This window comes from Paramormyrops kingsleyae, chromosome 15, assembly GCF_048594095.1.
Source record: "Paramormyrops kingsleyae isolate MSU_618 chromosome 15, PKINGS_0.4, whole genome shotgun sequence".
Taxonomy (NCBI): Eukaryota; Metazoa; Chordata; class Actinopteri; order Osteoglossiformes; family Mormyridae; genus Paramormyrops; species Paramormyrops kingsleyae.
The window spans coordinates 4,785,068-4,803,512 of NC_132811.1; the positions used below are offsets into that span (position 1 = coordinate 4,785,068).

The 18,445-nt window shown below is 40.3% G+C and overlaps 1 protein-coding gene across 4 annotated transcripts; it reads left to right on the top strand.

The window, feature by feature from the left end:
* Nucleotides 1-32: 32 nt before the first annotated feature.
* chaf1a (chromatin assembly factor 1, subunit A (p150)) lies at nucleotides 33-17,776 on the top strand. Of its 4 annotated transcripts, none has more exons than XM_023843861.2 (16): nucleotides 33-89; nucleotides 2,674-2,724; nucleotides 3,011-3,594; nucleotides 3,792-3,848; nucleotides 4,021-4,268; nucleotides 4,407-4,467; nucleotides 4,884-4,952; nucleotides 6,121-6,338; nucleotides 6,944-7,109; nucleotides 7,190-7,270; nucleotides 8,649-8,747; nucleotides 8,873-9,128; nucleotides 9,284-9,419; nucleotides 9,903-10,215; nucleotides 16,400-16,487; nucleotides 17,232-17,776. In XM_023843861.2, the coding sequence occupies exons 2-16, from the start codon at nucleotides 2,676-2,678 to the stop codon at nucleotides 17,318-17,320; spliced, it is 2,514 nt and encodes an 837-aa protein (XP_023699629.2). In that variant the 5' UTR covers nucleotides 33-89; nucleotides 2,674-2,675; the 3' UTR covers nucleotides 17,321-17,776. The 4 variants fall into 4 exon arrangements, with proteins under 4 accessions (XP_023699629.2, XP_023699627.2, XP_023699628.2 ...); XM_023843859.2 differs by lacking the exon at nucleotides 33-89 and adding an exon at nucleotides 1,384-1,587; XM_023843860.2 differs by lacking the exon at nucleotides 33-89 and adding an exon at nucleotides 1,384-1,587 and having other exon boundaries at nucleotides 8,888-9,128.
* Nucleotides 17,777-18,445: the final 669 nt, after the last annotated feature.

The window sequence follows — 18,445 nt, forward strand, 5'->3', positions numbered from 1 at the left end:
CTACAGCTCCCGCAGTAAAGCACAGTGGCGCGTGTTTGCGAGACGCGTGACTTTAGACAGCGATTGTCCTGCATATGCGAATGCAACAGGTAATGGCTACCATGTAATGAAACAACGTAATATGAACGAGGATTACAAGATTCGCATAGCAGCAAGCAGAAAATACTGTACTGATCGTGGTAGAAAATAACAAATCAGTAACTTCCTTTTACTTATTTGGCGAAACGAATTTACTTTTTACTTCGTTCCATTCGTCCGTGCTTAGTAAATTTCGTCGTTACTCTTACGATTTCAAAGCAGACCCGTTAAGCTGGAAAGGTGCATAGAGTCCTATAAATTATATAGATTCTGTGAGTAACACAATTTTTAAAATACTTCATTTCAAGTATGATTTAATGAGGAAAAAATACTGTGCGGTAACTAGGTAAAACCTGACATCCCTCTTTTTGAGCTGGTAGGCTTTGGTTGCTCCTTTCCACTTGTCCCATCTTCCCTGTTTTCTCTCCTCCCCTTAAGATTTGTTCTTTATTCTGTCTTCTGCTGATCAACTGCATTTTGAATTAATTGGGTTTGTCACCTGCCAGAAAACCATTAGGAGAACTTAGGAAGTATTACCAACACCATAGACTCTGAATTGCCTGAATTGTTTGTATATGGTAAATTAAAGAGCCTGGATATGGAATTTAAACAAAACCTTTTAAATAATTTCTGCGTTCAGATGTTTGCGCGCTGATTTGCACATCCATCAATTTGGCCGACCATTGCATACTGATTTTGCTAGATAAAAAAAAGCATATCAAACTAAATGACAAAATTGAGACCCTGCAGTTCATATTGTAAGGAGGGACACGGAATACACAGATGAGCCACATGGAAGCCATTTTCATAGTTCTTTTACCTTTAGATTATAGTCATGTTGTCTTTTTTTTGTCAAACAGAACTTGATACATAACCCTGCTGATTTTTCGTTTTGAAACCCTACGTGATTCATAGTCTTGAACATTGTTATTTTTATACAGATTTTTCAGAAATATATCAATTACTATATGTAGCATATATTTTATAGTTCGAATTCATTAATGAGAGGGTCGGTTGAAACAAGAAACCAAAACACCCTCCTTTTGTATAAGGGGGGGGGGTCGTAAACAGCACGAAACTTTCAGCGGGGTCACATGGCTCCGGAGCTCCGAAACCAGAAGAAAAATGTCTGACTTGCTCTTGGACGCGATGACGTTCTAGCGCGTCCGCCAATCAGATGAAGGGTTTGGCGTTGCCGAAAAGCTCCCGCCAATTCAGACTGACGAGCGCGAGGTGGTTTGCCTGGATCTGAAGGGAAACACTTAGGAGCAGGCGAAAGAGATTTGTTTAGTAAAAGTAATAATATTGCTGTCGTTCGGTTACACTTTATTGTAAAAGATATTGTTTCAGAGGAGAAAACAAATGAAATAGCACTGCTGGAATATTTACAAACAGGTATTTTTGCGCTAAAGTTGCTCCTAGTATAAAGGAAGTTTTTGATGGTAGTGATGCTAGCAGCGGAAGACCCGTCCTCGGAAGGGCCTTTGCCGACCATCCCGAGGAGCAGAGGTAAGACCTAAGAATACACTTCAGATGAACAAATAATGTTCTCTGGGCTTATGTTTTAATTATTGAGCTACTCGTTAACTATCGTAGTTTTATTTTTATCTTGAACTATCTGTAAAACGTTCGATTGTCATCATGTTGTTGACTTCCTACTAGTGAATCAGTAAGTTGTTTGTCCTTAAAATGGCCTTCTCTTCTAACCAGTGGGCCACGACGGGTTATTAAGGTGTAAATTATTGGCCATCCTCTCTTTCATTGATTGGCATAATGCGCCCTTTTGTTTTCAAGTCTCTAAGTGGTAGCCAACAGAAATGAGTTTATTTGCTTTCTTTTTTTTACTCGGGTAAAATTCACCAGGTCATGTTTAAGATTTTCGAGAGCGGGAATCGAGTTTTGGTGGGGATGTATCTGACTAGCTACTTCATTAATTTGCGCATTGCAACAGTCCGCTCGGGTGACAGAAATTATTTCATTTCCCCCCCTTGAGAGTATTTCCAAGCATACTTCCGCTTCGTACGGAGCCGAGTTAAATTGGCAGCTTTTCGATCTCACAGTCGAGGGATGGCCGCCCAATGTCCCAGCTCCTGGACGCCTTTTCTTGGCTTTTGCGGCGCTGCGGTGTCCCTGACGTGGGAGCGCGGAGTCTGGGCCTGCGCCTTGGCCCTTCATTCACCTACGTACTTCTGGCGGGAGAGCAAAGCAAATAATTCTCCTTTTTTTTTGTTGCTGCTCTGTCCGGTTTGCATCTCGGTTCGTCTCGTCATGTGCCCGGTACTGGCATTTTTACCCTGTGTCAAAGATGTTTTCAGAACGGGTATTTTAAAAGTGGGTAATGCGGATTTGTCGAAATTTAAGGGCATCCACAGCGAACTGACTGCCAGCTCTTGTTATCGCGTGAACAAACAGGTGTTGACCGCTGTCGTACAACAATGACTAGTTTTAGAGGTTGGCTTTGTCTACGTATTGCAATACATTAATAGGAAAGCTGGTAAGATTAGACTCTTCAAAATGGCCTCCGATCTCATGTTAACACTTAAGAAGCTCACTCGATTTTCAAGTTCATAGACTAGGTTTCGCTGTCTCTTGCAGGTATGGAGTGCAAGGACAAGTCCAACACTGCTCTCAAGAAGCTTGTTCAGGGTATGTTTCCTTTTCATTACACCTGCGCTACTTCTCTTCACCAATCTGTCATTTTGCCTGGTAATGTCAAATACGTTGGCCTCAATATTCAAAATTAATCTATATGAAAGAGGTCTAAATTTCTCACTCATAATTTAAAGGTATGCAGTTAGTGTAGCTGCAGCCAAGTTCAGTACCTGTGTGCGATTTTTAATTTATGTAAATGCTGGTCTATGTATTCCATTTTCGTATTTTAACTTTTTATGCTGTAGAAGTAAAAAAGTAAGTATTAGGGATTTCTCCACAGCTCGCCTTCCTTTCAAACGTCTAAATCCAGTCCCTAAGGAAAATGGAGAACTTAAAAAGTCACGGAGCACTGTTGCCCCCCCTAACCTTAAAACTGAGGCTTCGGATGGAGAGAATGAGATGGAGTGTTCCCCCTTGCCGCTACCTCGTGAAAAACCCCTGGTGAATGGCCGGGGGCCCCTGGACATTTTTATGAGTCGCAGAAACTGCTCGCTGGGCAGCGCTGTAACCATTGACCTCACTGAGGACTCAAACTCTGTGGATGGCACATTGCAGCCAGCTGCATTGCTCCCTCCTGCATCTGCACCGTCCACGCAAGAAGATCAGCCGAAAAAAGACCCTGAGCCTGTTCAGGACTCCAGTACCAAGCCCAGCTTGGAGAGTATTGCAGACGTAGCGTCTAATCCACAGTCAGGCTCTGCACAGGAGGAGCACCTACTTGTCTCTGAACCTGAGGAGGATGGAGAGGCTGAGGTGTCCAGCCATGGAAATGAGTCTTTACAGTCCCCATTATCCGTCAGCTCAGCATCAGTGGTGGAGAGTTCACCAGAGACTGCCAAAACCACATGCACTCCGCCTTCAGCAGTGAGTCAATGTTTTGCCGCAGTCTTATAATTGTAGCGTGATATTGTAGTTCAAGTGTTTTTATCTTAGTTTTCTGATTTGATCCTATTGGTAGGTCTTATTTGCAGAATAGTAATTTGTACAGGAAGTATGGTGTTAATTTCAAATTTGAGTCATGAAGTGAAGTCTTGGCTTTAATAAAATAAAAATTTCCACAGGGACCAAAGACCAATGCGAACGCAAGTGAGGAAAAAGTAAAAAGACGTTCTTTAAAGGTAACGATTTAAAGCTATGAAATAGTTTTTAAATGGTCAATATCTTCCCAATCTCCCATAAGTACAAAATGTCTTCTTTATTGGTGGTTTAACAGCAGGTGATTTACTGCTTTTCTGCATGTTTAGTAAACAGGCAAAATGTGCAAAGTTTTGGCCGATGCCCTTTATTTAGGGCTCAGAGGAGCAACGCCGGCAACAGCAGGAGCAGCGCATGGAGCGAAATCGGCTGCGACAGGAGGCCCAGGCAGCCAAAGAGAAAAAGAGGGAGGAGGCACGCAGGCTGAAGGAGGAGCGTGAGAGAGAGAGAAAAGAGAAAAAGGAGAGAGATGAGAAGGAAAAGAGAGAGAAAAAAGAGAGGGAGGAGAGAGAAAAGGCTGAGAAACAGCGGGCAAAGGAGGAGCAGCGCAAAGTAAAGCAGGAGTGAGTGCCTGTGATTTTCTGCTTGGTGGGAGGAAATATTTCAACTGACCAAAAGCAATTGAATATTGTAATATTGGATGTATGAAATGTAAATAATGGAATTCTGGTTGTGATTTTTTCCCCCCCCAAATTCCTAAGAGCAAAACTTGAAGAAAAGAGGAAAAAAGAAGAGGAAAAACGGTTGAAAGAAGAGAAAGATGTGAGACAGACTTCCTTGTTTGGTTATATTTGTCCATGTGCCTTGTGTGCTCTTGAATTCTTAAAATCACAAATCACATTTCCGACTGACTAAAATGGGGGGGGAAGGTGCTTAATTTAAAAAGTTCACATTGTTACCAAGGTGAAAGTTTTCAGTTTCATTTTTATTATTCTACCACAGTCAGAATTTTGTTTGTTGCGGAGTAGGTTGACCACACAAGGAACTTTTTTGGTATACTGGTGGTCAATCCACAAACAAATCAAAATACAATGAGTAATCAAAGGAAAAAAATATTAAATAAAAGCAATCAAAGCTAAAACAATACAAAAGCTTTATAATGTACTATTAATAAAAAAATATTAAGAAACTTGCATCAATTTAAAAAGCTATACATATATTTTTTTTTCTCCCCTCAGCGAATAAAAGCAGAGAAAGCAGAGATCACCCGGTTTCTACAGAAGCCCAAAACCCAGCAGGCCCCAAAGGTAAGATTTTTATGGTCCCTGGTCTTCTGTACTTATAAACATTAGGTATACACCAGTCGTATGATTTTATATTTAAGCCTTATCTGTCAGTGCCGATTCTATTATTTTTGTCTAATAATTAGCAGACTAACCATGTTTGTAACACTTTAATGAACTTCAATTTCTGCAAGCAAAATATTTTAAATGACCTTTTCAAATAAAATTGGCTCTGCAAATGTCAAATGAAATTGGTCATTCTAAATGTCCGTAGAAAAACTATCCCAGAAACAGCTTTTTGTTCTCCATGCCCCCTGCGAATGTATCGTCTTCATCCCACACTAAGGAATCTCCAAAAAACATACATGCGTCCCATAAGCATTTTAACTCGCCTATCACACAACCAACACTCTTGAGGGGCAGGGAGCATGACTGCAGATGAAAACCGAATGGGCAAGTGGGTGATAGTCACGATACTTTTGGTTATAATCACGATCCACAATATGTAATTGTGTGCTTTTTTTTGGTATGTAGTACTGTTAATTAATCATGTAACCACTTAACCAGTCTTCACAAGAAACAGTGCGGGTAGCATTATAATACACTTAAGTTATGTAAAAAAGAAAAAAGAAAATGAATCATTATCGAAAGTGCTTTTAATTGGTTTTACTATTAAAGTTTCAAAAGTTTTAGGTACAGATTAACATTTATCATATTCGTCAATAACTACGCACATCTGGATTCAGTTTATAACAAGTACCAAAAAAATAATTAAATAATAAATGTAAGGTTTTGAATTCTGTGTCTGTAAGAAGCGTGGAAGATGCGGCGCAAAGCCGGACAGTCAACTGATTAAAAAGGATTATTTTTTTTGTTCAAGATCTACCCACAAAATTGAGATTGACTGAGGCAGATAATTGACAAAGTAGTGAGATGTCCAGGCAGCGCTGAGACGTTATGCTGGCTGATATTGCTTTGTTTTACGTCGTGCTGTTTGGGTTATTGTACTGTCGCAACCTTCAAGTAAGCGGGCATCACTTGCTGGTTTGTTCTGCCGTTTATAATGATAGTGTTGAGTAGTGCTCTTGTACCTGGGTGCTCATTGAGAGGTCGGCTTAGCTGCACTTGTGTCTAGGCCCGTATGTGTGTAATGTGCCGTTTGTCCTGTCATCCCGCTCCATCTCCCTTGCAGACACTGGCAGCTGCCTGTGGGAAATTCGCTCCCTTTGAGATCAAGGAGCACATGTGTTTGGCGCCACTGAACCGCGTGGTCTGCGAGGAAGAGGTTCTCGATTCATTGGACCGGTACCTGGCTCAACCAGATGTCACCCTGGACGGCCTGAGGGATTTGCGGAGGCACAAGCCCCGCAGATCGGGCCGAACCAATCTGTGGCACTCTGAGCCTTTCAGGTAAAGGTAGAGTATGCGGGGTGGTTTGCACTGCTGGGTGTCAGTGTAAAAGAGCTCTTCATGTATGTGTCTATAATAGTATGTATTTAGTACATATTTTCATTCTGTGGGAATGTTTTGTCAAATTTTGTTGTAATAACATTTTTGAAGTTGCAGGTTCCGTTAACTGTTTCCTCAGTTCCTTTCCTAAAATTGTAATAACTCTCATTAAAAATACATGAAACAATGTTGTTTCCGTGTCTTTAGAAGATGCCTCAACTAGTATATTCTGGCAAGCTGCTCATTTAAATACATAATTCAGGGCACGTTTACAGTGTGTGTTGCTGAGTCTATTTTTAGTAATTTTATTTTCATGGTAAAATACATAACTTAAAAACTGAATCTTAGCCTGTAAGAGCCTAAGAGTTTACAGTACTCTTACTGAGAAATGGGAAACTGAAATCAGATGGCCTTTTCGTAAATTTTATATTGTTTCGAGGTGTTTGTCAAAGTAGTTATCCATTTACTTCCGCTGATTTCTGCAACAGATGGTTCATCAATTTGTCCTAAGTGTGTTGTCCACCCAGTTAAAGTGTCTGTTTGTGTTGTGCTGTTTCCTGGAACAGTGTCGTTTTGATAGAAGGCCCAAAGCCAGATTGTGTACCAGATCGGCAGCACTGTGGTCGCATGAAACTCCTGCAGTTCCATGAGAATTATCGGCCAGCCTACTGGGGTACATGGAGTAAAAAGAGTTTGGTCGTCTCTCCTCGCTGTCCATTTCGACAGGACAAAGTGAGACTCCAGGCCACGATCATTTCTCTTCCTTTAGCGTCGAGACTTTCCAATGTTCTGAGCTCTTCCTGTGTTCCTAGGAACTGCTGGACTATGAGGTTGACAGTGATGAAGAATGGGAGGAGGAAGAGCCAGGGGAATCTCTCTCTCACAGTGAAGGGGTGAGTTGGCTCTAGGTTCTAGGCCTTAGGTTGACACATTTTAACTGTTCCCTTTCATTAATTTGATTTTTCTATGTATATAATATTCTATCCACCATAATGCTCAGTTTTTTTGGGACACTTAATTCTGTAAAAATATTTCTAATTTATTTGTTTCATAACAAAGGTCCATTTACAAGCATAAGTTGTAACATCTTCTGCAGAGACTATCTTTATAGTGTCGATATTTCGATACTGTTCCCATTTTGCTATAAATTACAATTGTCATTGGCTCCCAAAGTGATACTAATTACAAATGTTTGGTTTTTATTGCAAAGGTGTTACTAATTAAAAAGCACCTAAAGGGACTCCTTGTCAATGAACTATTTAACTCTGAACATCTTTTGTAACTATAGTTTACTATTACTTGAAATAAATGTTTTACTTTTAAACTTAATGGTTGTTTGTAGTGTGATATGTTTTGTAAACAAAAGATTAAAGTAATGATTTTTACTGTAAAACCAATAAATTTGTGGTATTTTTACTAAATTAAGCAAGTGCCCCAAGATTTTCTGTGAGGTACTGTAGTATTGCAACTGTGCTGCATACCATGTGCTGCTATAACATGGAAACCATGGTGTAGTGACCTGGATACCTCTGTAATATGGGGGCTTAAAAAAAATAGGCAAAGCAATCAGTGAAGATTAATGTATAATGGTAAGTATGCACTACACAATTTTAGCCCCGATTTTCTGCTCGCTGACAGATTGCCAACAAAAGCCCCAGATGGGAGACAAATCCGTGTTCGCTCCACATTGGCAAATCAACCCTTGAACGCTGTTTGTGAAGTGTTCAAAGACGCAATCTGACAGACTCACCAGTGTGTCCCAGACACCCGTCAGATATATAGCAGATTAAATATCTGGACTTGATTCCAAATCCTGTAATGTGAAAAGTGTTGTGACCCAGTTGCCACTGGCAGTGAGTGCAGTGACAAGCCGCAGCCAATGAGTGTAAGGCACTCGGTTAGGGGAAACCTGGGGTAGGCGTTGTTCATCATAAACAAGCATGGCTGCACCAAAAATCCTGTCTTTCACGTGGTACCACATGGTGTCACTTTTCGCGTATTTCCATAACAAAACATGCTTTAGAGACCAGACATACTTGACAGGGATTCCTCTTGGTGAAAGATCTTGTAACGTGTGACCGCCTGTGGCTGATCAGTCATGGCGTGTGCAGACCACAATGATTTCAAGATTCCCGATGATAAGAAAAGATGTTGTGTACTGTTAACAGTACAGCTATCGGGCAACTTTGTAAGTCAGGTAGTGGAATGGGGGAGTATGATACTTTCACATTGAATGGGTAGCCTTGCTAAGAGGTCTTTGTATTCCGACAGGATGAGGAGGAGGAGGGTGGTGAAGATGACGACGACGACGATGGATTTTTCGTACCACATGGTTATCTGTCAGATGGCGAGGGAGCACTGGAAGAAGAGGTATTTGATTTTATTCAAGATTCACAGTTCACTGCATTTCGTGTTGACAGATCATAGTCATTAGGGTTTAGTTTGCGTGAGTTTACAATATTGCAGTCAGTCAGTCAGTCTCAGAATCATAGCAGTTTCTGCCTCTCCAGGAGGGTGGTGATCCAGAGAAGCAGAAAGTGCGGCAGAAACTGAAGGCTCGAGAGTGGGACGAGCTGATGTCCAAGAAAAAGTTCAAAGTGCTAGAGGCGGTGGTGACGGGCTGCACTTGGGAGAGTGAGGGGCTGGAGGCCGATCTGCTGCAGCCCTATGCCGTCTGCCTGCTGGAGCCACTGCCCAAAGAGGAGCCCAGCACCCCGGAGGGGCCTTCGCGGGAAGTTCTGGATAAGCAGAGTGAGTGCACCGCTGCTCAACGTTATTCATTCTCCAAAGTTCCCTCTTCCTTTGAATCTTCATTTGGCTCCTCGTTCTCTAATCGTCTGTTTTTCCCAACGAGCTCATCTCGTCTCATCGTGGTTGACGCAGAGGTGTGCTGTGCTCATTTTCAGTGCTCAGTGCCCTCCTCCCCCTGCTGCACGGCAACGTGAACAGCAGTAAGGTGATCATCACGGAGTTCCAGGAGTTCTGCCGTCAGCAGCTTCCATCACCAACCAACAGTCCTCAAAGCGATAATGTCCCAAAAAGGTACCATCTCTGCGGTGCTTTAAAATCTGTTTTTATGTTTCACTTTCAGTATCTTAATTCTAGGCTTTTCAAACTGTTTTGGACAACAACAGTTTTTTTTGCATTGGACAAACTCATACATTTTACAGTGACCTTTACCAGTGTAAATGTATTTTTGCCTTTTAATGTAATTATCTATTTAGTGATGCATATAGTAATTTCACTTATAAATTCTTGCTGTTTTGAGGTTTGTAATGAACCCGAATGTTGACGTATTCACACAGTTGTACTTGTAATACACCTGCGAAAAGGTCAGTGGTAATGTACCATAAAAACATCTGTGTAATGAATAGCCCAATCAGCTAGGTCAGTAGAGTACCCCAGTGTTGCATGCAGTGGCACCCCGGTCAGCTTTCAGTATGTGGAAGGGTTTTATCATGTAGGCTACATCTGAAAGTTGATAGGGACTGGTTAGTGTAATCATATCCCCCTCTTATCCTTAAGAATTCGTCTGAAGAAGCTCATCAAGGAGTCTGCCGTTTATGAGAAGCGGGCCAACTACCGCCGTTGCTGCTGGTACGTGCATGCTGAGGTGCTTGCACGCTTTGACCAGGAGGCCTTGCCCATTCCCTGCCAGTGGACCTACGTTACCCCAGGGGCTCACAGTACGCGTGAAGAAGGTCCAGGGGTCAGTGGTGCCCCGAACACCTCTCCGACCACCCCTCAGTCTGCCTCCAACACCCCTTCCAACAAAAGAAAGAGTGCAGGCAGCATGTCTATCACCAAGTTCATGAAGAAGTGTGCCAATACGGAGCAGGTAGGCAAAGACCGAGTGCCTCATGCCATATCCCCAAATTGACTTAAGAGTTTACCGATGTTGTGAATGTACAGTTAGCGTTTCTGTGTTGTAGTGCATTAAAACAATGACGTTGTAAAACGTATACACCGTGGGGCAAAAAATGGGTCAAAACCAAATTGCACAACGTTAAGCTTTGGCTCATTTTATTTTGCCCAGGAGGGTAGATGCTAGAGCCAAGCGCCAGCTTTTCGGTGCTATACGGGCATTTATTTACGCCCACAATTTAAGCAGTTTAGTAGTATGGCTAAAATATTGATGAGGCTTTGTATGTCACCCAAAAGTCATTATTAGTATAAATACGGCATATCCTTATGCTTAATAGGTGTCAGACATTGAACTGCAAAAAGTACCACCACACCGCCGACGTCTTTTTACCTTGTTTATCCACAAGATCTCCTCTTTTAAACGATGTGGTGGCTGCTCTTCTTCACCGCGACTTCACCGTGTACCAAACCATAGTATACCAAACCGTGGTATACCAAAACAGTATTATGTGGTGTGCTCCGCTAATCGAATTTAAGAAACATAAAGTTTATACAGATTACTAACTTTTGGGTATCACAAAACGCATCTCATTAATATTTAAGCCATACTACTAAATGTCCGTATAGTACCAAAAAGCTGGCGTCCGGCCAAATGCTTCATCTGTCATCTGAAGTCCTGGTGATTATTGCGCATGCGCGATATATCGATATGGTTTCGTCCAGCCCTAGTAGATGCTGTAATCTAAGGTAGAAAGAATTGTAAGTTTATTTCCAAGTGCCCCATGGAAGTACAATCATGGTGACAGTATGGCTAGATGAATCCCTTGTGCTTAACTTGTGCTAGTGTTCGCTGGGTAGTGGGGATAGATCGTTCCACACTGTGGTGAAGATCAGAGATGCTGAGATTGGGGTTGCTGGGGGTTAGGTTTTGCAGTTAGGGGAGTAAGTAGACTTGGTAGGACCATCTATAGATGCCAGCTGGGGCAGAAGTTGCTACCCCCTGCTGGGGAGGTGATGATTGACGATCTGATGATTGACAGGCTCAGTACTGCTACTGATGTATGGAGGCTGAGGTGAAGAAGCTTTAAAATAATGAAATGCCTCTCACACTGCAGTACTCCAGTGGACTGAAGTTTAAAACAAAATGGTGTAAGCTGGATGGAGAGAGTACCAAAGCAGGTTAAAAAATATAACCTGTTCTAAGAGACTGTAGTAGTGATTAATGCACAAATTTCTCTTTCTATCAGCAGCATAGTGCAGCTGTCTGGTGCAAACAAGCCATTATAAACTTAATCAGTCAGCTGGGACCTTTGTCTCAAGTGGAAAGCTCATTTACACTTAGCAGTCAATAAATAAGAACATAAGATATAAATGTATAAATGTCTATTTTTGGTTGAATTCTGCTAATTTAAGCAGTTCATTCAAGCTGTGTTTCTGTGGCTGTGCTTTACGATTTCTTGATCACACTGGGCTTTTAAGTCTGTCATTCTTTTAGTGAAGTTAGCAAAGCACTACAGTAAAGATGAGATGGATGATGTATGTATTTTCTACTGTGGGCGTATGCAGAGTTAATTAGGGGATTTATGTGATTCTGAATCTGGTTTTTACAGGGTTTCTGTGGTATTAAAGTCTTAATTTTGAGTTGAACCAAGCCTTCAAAAGTCAAGTCTTAAATTTGTTTACTAGGCATTAATCTTTTGAGGTCATAAACATATTAAGTCTGCTGAAAAATCTTTCCTTTATGTTTTCATGTAACTGACTCTTATTGGGTGTACTAAGAAGTCTGTTTAGCCGGATTACTTTTCAGTGCAATAAGAATATTCAACTTGCGGACAACTGGCATAAAGCTTTGAGTTAAATACAATGGTTCGTAATAATGAACACACAAGCTACTTTGTGGCACTCCTGAAAACGGCTTCAGTTTTAATGGTCTTGTAAAGTTACCTCAGAAATGCCCCTTCACTAATGCAAGACTTCTATGCAACGAGAGTAAGCATTAACCTTTAATCATTCTTTTTCTGTTTATCGAAACTGTTTTAAGAACTGTTTCTTTCATTTTTTTACAGTACTGTATACCGACACTCAATTTGCTTTCTCTTCAATACAGTATCGTATGTAGTGCTCTTACTATATTATGTACTGTTGTTTTTAAGATGGTACAATGCATTTGAAACTTTCATGTGTGTTTTTATATGCATAGAGAGAAAATATATACTAAGACAAACATTTAACTGACGCTAAATAAGAACCGTATGTACCGTTTCTGACTTGGCTACATATTCAATTTAAAGACAGACTTTAGAATAAACCTTGTTCATAACCTGGTGACTGCCTTCATACTACGAAAGATAGTTCACTTGTTAGACGTAATTTAGCCTGCAAGCCTTTCCTGCTAAGATCTTTCAATAAGCAAGCCAATCATTTTTTAATTGCAGACCTTTGGCCACTGGCAGAGATGCACATTGATCTTTTTTGTGTTTAAAGCCCTTTCACTTTGTGTATTAAATCTTGTTAATCTAATCTAAAGTGGTGATCTCTGCATTGACGAATTACTGGTTCAGTATTTTAAGTTGATGGAAACCCTTTGCACACCCCTTGGTTTTCTAGATGACAGGTGAAATTTACTGAGTATTTGAATGTTCACGCGTGTATTTCAAGTTCAATAACAGTTGCTCGCTTACAGTCACCGGGGTAATGGACACAGTGCAATTATTAATAAAGATGAATGTAAATACATAATCTGAAAATCAAGTGGTGTCCCTCATAGCCCATTGCTTAAACCACACTTTATTGGATATGTTTATTCTCATTTAGTTGTATTATTTCCATTTATTCTGCTCTTTGCACTTTTGGGTAAGTCTAAATAAAATTGGATGTTAATGTCCTAAAGTGCGTGTGAGGGAGGGAGGGGGGTGAAACGTCTTCATTTTTGCCTTGTGGGGACATTTTTCAGGTACTCGCAGTATAAACCTCATTTTTATAAATGTCAAATGTCTTGCATTTTGTTCGGTTACTTATCGTTATGGGTTAGGGCTGGGTTGACTTTAAGGTTGTCATAGTCATAAGATTAGGGTTTTGTCCACAGAAATGAATGGGAATGGAGAATTCATACAAAGATATACATACCTATTCTAGGTGTGGGGCTTCCTGCCCTGTGTGGGTGTGGGTGGGGGTGTGTGTGTGTGTGTGGCCACGTACAACCCCGATTGCAAAAAAAAAAAAAAAAAAGTTGGGACACTGTAAAATGTATATAAAAACAGAATGCAATGACTTACAAATCGTATAAACCCATATTTAATTGAAAATATAATTAAGACAACATACGTTAACTGATTGTATTGTTTCATGACAAATATATGCTCAATTTATATTTGATGCCTGCAACACGTTTCAAAAAATTTTGGACAGGGGCATGTTGACCACTGTGTTGCGTCAGCTCTTCTTTTAACACTGTAAACGTTTGGCGGCTGACGAGACCATTTGATGGAGTTTAGAAAGTGAAATGTTGTCCCATTCTTGTCTGATATAGGATTAACTGCTCAACAGTTCCGGGTCTCCTTTGTCATTTTTCATTTCATGATGTGCCAAATGTTCTCAATGGGTGAGGGGTCTGGACTGCAGGGAGGCCAGTCTAGCACTCAGACTGTTCTACTAAGGAGCAATGCTGTTGTAATACGCGCAGAATGCGGTTTGGCATTGTCTCGCTAAAATATACCAGGCCTTCTCCGAAAGACATTGTTTGGATGGCAGCAATGTTGCACCAAAACCTGTATATATCATTCAGCATTAATAGTGCCTTCCCAGATGTGCGAGCTACCCAAGCCAAGGGCACTAATGCACCCTCATTTCACTGCAGATACTCTTTGGTACTGTCCGCTGAAGTCAGTGCTGTTTCCGGATCATGTTTAGATATGGTTTCTTCTTTGCATTGTTGGTTTTCATCCCACGTTTGTGGATGCAGCAACAAACTGTGTTGGAAGTGTTCCCTGTTGTGATTGAAGTTTCATAGACACCTGTGCCTTGATTGTCACTTTGAAAAGTGTGATTTATTATTCACAATTGTTTAATTCAAACTCGAAATGAAAAGTGGGTGTAGTTAGAGATGCACTGATCTGATATTCTGATCAGTATCTGCACTGATCCAGACCAATTTAGATGGATTGGGTATATGTGACCAATCCATTTCTGATACATTATTTAATTTTAGGTAGTCTAAGATAGGTATCAGCAGCTGTGTATTGGAATTGGATTGGAAGTTTGGAACTGAAAAAATGTGGAACGGCCCATCCCTAAGTGTACTCACTGTAGTGTAAATATTGTTATTGATTTTGGTAAAGCGTATTTCTGCTTAAAGTAAGGTAATAAATTCAGCTTTAAAGTGATATTAAAAAGGTCTTAGTCTTAAATTCCACATCAGGATTCCTGCATACACCTTGTCCTACATGAAACGCTTTTATAGGTGATAGTTTTGGTAAGTATAAGAAGCTTGCATACAGTGTTAAATGTTGTACTTCTATTGCGGAAAAAGTGAATTCCTGACTGAGGGTAAAATTCCTCATAGTTACTTTGAGAGAGATTGAGAAGTTTGGGGCATAAAACAAATCATAAATAGGAAATTTATATTAACTTGATGCTTTTCAAGTAGCGATAGATAGTAGTAGAATTCATCTAAACCATTTATGGATGGTTAAATTCCTACCCCTTTCATGCACAACTGTAAAATATCTTGGTCAAAAATTATATTTCAAACTATAGCACAGTGTTTCCCAACCCGGCTCCCTTTAAATGTGGACTGTCTGGCAGGGAGCTGGGAGGATGCAAAAATGTGGACCGTCTGTGGGTTCCCGGGGACCAGCTTGGCATAAACTGCGGTATATCAGAAAACTATTTGTAATGGTAGCATAATCTTCTGGAAGGCTTAGCTCTCTGGTAGCTGCTGGTTTATGTCTGTGAGGTTGCTCAGCCCTTTGGGATAGACAATAAGAGCTCCAGTGGTGAGAGAGTTAAAATCTGTCAGAACCAGAGTATAATGTGTCACTGTATATGTGCTATCAGCTGTGTTTACCTCAGCTGTGTGTGTGCAGGGCATGCATGTGCATGTACATTTGTACAATATTTTCCACATTGACTTCTTTATGGGGAAACCTCATACCACTTGAATCCTGTATTAGTAAATTTCATTAACTGCTTTTATACCACTGCACTGTCATTCTCCTGTCTGAAGTGGTGATTCATTTCCTGTGACCCCATACATACTGTAGTGGCGACCAGGCAAATCACAGTAGAAAAAAAGGGCACGGTTATAATCTTTCATTTTAACTAAACGGAAACTAAAGGCGAAGAAATCACTACAGATCACTTGGATAACAGCTGTACTTCAGGCTGAGGACCAGATCCTGTGGTCAGTAGTTACGTTAGTAAATAATTTTATTTAATCTGTTTGTAGTCTAGTTATACTTCACACTCCTGTTTAACCTGCCTAAACAAGATGCTGTGTGTCTTGTTTACCTGTAATGCAACTGGATACTAGGAGATAAAACTGAATTAAAACCGATGCTGAATACCACAGTCCATATTTTGCTTACTCATCTGTACATAAAGACTGGCCTTTAGACTTGGCAGCAAGTCAACTGTGTGGAAACCTTTTGTATAAACAGTCGCGCATTATACTTTTCTAAACGCACTCCACGATGGTTCTTCTCCACAGCCATGCATTTAAAAAATTTATAATGCACAGCTTGTGCATTAACCCTTATTTATTTTCTAGGTTACTTAATGGCAGGTGGCTTTGTTTTAATTGCTCCTTAAAAATCTGCATTTTAACATTAATTCTTTGGTGGAACAGCAAAGTAAAAAGTTTTCTTCATATGCACTGCATCTTGCATTATTCTGTCTGTATTGTGTTCATATAATAAACTATATATAGGGGCACGCAAGATTAATATCATCCAGAAGTTTAAACTAAACTGAAATTAGTGTTACTGTGGATAAGGGTTTTTTTAGACTATTGGAAATAAGCCAGTTTATAGTACTGTACTGTTTTAAAATTTCATCTTTGATTGTGGAAAACTGCCCTTAAATATAGAAGTTAGTGTTTTCTGGTAATGGGATTTATTTTCCTTATCCTGACCTATATGGTGATCTGCACATTCTATTAGGGTGAAGCCATGGAGACTGATGGATTCCAGGCAGACACTGAGGATGATGAGGATGAGACGGACTGCATCATCATCGGCATGGATCCTGGTAGGTTGAGCGTTTTGTTAGGACAAGGGAGGTGTTTTATGTGCACACATTAGGCTGGGCAATGTCTTAAAAAAAATGCAATATTTTAATTTTAAAAAATAGTTACATTTTTTCAACAAAAAAATGTGCCAAGATGAAGATAACTTGGAGATATTTGAACACTGGTGTGTGCTGATTAGTGGTGTTGATCGTTTATAGTCTCTGTGGGAAATGATCAGTCTGTGAGCCAGATTTAATTATTTAAAGCAATTCACAGACCATTATAACAAATGTTTACATACTGATACTTTCATGTACCATACAAGGAATTAAATACTAATGTTTTTTTTTTTTTTTAAATGCATCGGAAACATGGGCTAAAATGCTGAACTGAAAGCCAAATCTTTATCTTAGGCTTAAGCCACACATAAAGTATTTCCCTGACAAATGCAATAATCGGCCATTAGACACTGGGCTACTTGTCTGCTATAATCGATTATCAGTATCCTTAGAACGTTCAGCTCTGTGCACAAATCTGGTATGACTGACAGTGGTGGGTAGTTCAGGTCCAGAGTAAAAGTCCAGACCAGGATTTTGTTTCGACCAACCATTTGAGCACTCCGTGACTCTTTATACTCAACTGTTTGGTTGAAATAAAATCTTGATACTTATTGAACTTTTATTTTTTTGGATTTGTATTGGTTTGGACTTTTATTTTCTGGACCTGAATTATCCACCTCTGAGTAACGTTCGTCTCCCTTGCAGGATCTACAAAAGAACTCATGGAGGTAGCGACCTCTGAACCCGCTGCTAGCGCTTTGTCCTGTCAGGCCCCCACCCCTGCCACAGCATGAGGGTTTTACCCTAAAAAATGTTTTGGTCAGATCTGGGGCTACAGTCAAGGAGGCACACATGCCATCTACTCCAGTATTACTCAGCTGAAATAATAATAATAATGATGATAAAATGTCCACAGCCAAACTGCCACATTTATACCCGAAATGAGAACATCTGCCCCTGACTGCCAGTGCCGGAGCATTGGCAAGGCTGTCAGACCCCACGTGTGAAGTGGTGTGAGACCTGCTCGCTTTCAGCAGGATGGACTGAGGGAGGCGTCCCTGACGGGAGTCTTGGTGTCTGGGTCTCCATGCCCAGAGGATTAGCTGCCAGCAGATTTGCTGGTCCAGCTTTTTTATATATAAATATATATATATATATAAGAATTTGTTTTATGTCGTTTTGTACACAGATGTTTCCAAAATACTTGAACTGGTTTACGTCATTAAAAAAAATTGAGTAAATGTATCTCAGTTTTACATGCCTCGCTTGTTTTGTCACTCCGGCTGTGTTGAAATCAATGAATCTGTTTTGATTTTAGTTTACTGGGTTTGTAAAATGCTAGATAGCATTTGCCTTCCAAGCTGCTACGCCAGACTGTACTATTCTAAGCCTCCATTTTGTGCTCTTCAGTAATGGTCTGGGGGTGACATTATGGGCCCATTCCCTCCTTGAGTGACTGTTTAATCTTTAGTGGCAGAGATGCTTAGAGTAGTTTGCAGTTGTGACTTAAAATGTCTAAGAGGAAAATTTTGAAATAAAGCATTATTTTAAAAATCCTGACGTACAGCATTTCAAGATTCTGCACAGGTAACTGGCTGATATGCTCATTTAAAGTTGTTTTAAATGAGCCAGTTTGAATGTATGAGTGTGTAGATGGGTTTCATTTTACAGTAAATATTGTCCTTTTAACCTTAATTCATCCCAGTACAAAGTTGCTGTACATTTTGATTTATTCAGATAAGATCATAAACACTCAAATCTGTTATAAAGGTCACCTTGACAGTTTAAAACCACCATACAAACCTCAGGCATGTCAAATATATATACATAGTTTTTAAACACAATAAAAGCGAATAAGTACATTTGTAAGTTACCAGAGTGAGATAAAGTGCATTCTGGGCTAGCAGAGATAATTTAGT

Excerpts from the sequence above, each read along its gene's own strand:
- chaf1a (XM_023843859.2), top strand. The coding sequence starts at position 1,518 with ATGGTAGTGATGCTAGCAGCGGAAGACCCGTCCTCGGAAGGGCCTTTG. Across the intron at positions 2,725-3,010 it reads TCTCAAGAAGCTTGTTCAGG|CTCGCCTTCCTTTCAAACGT; the intron begins GTATGTTTCCTT and ends ATTTCTCCACAG. Across the intron at positions 3,849-4,020 it reads TAAAAAGACGTTCTTTAAAG|GGCTCAGAGGAGCAACGCCG; the intron begins GTAACGATTTAA and ends CCCTTTATTTAG.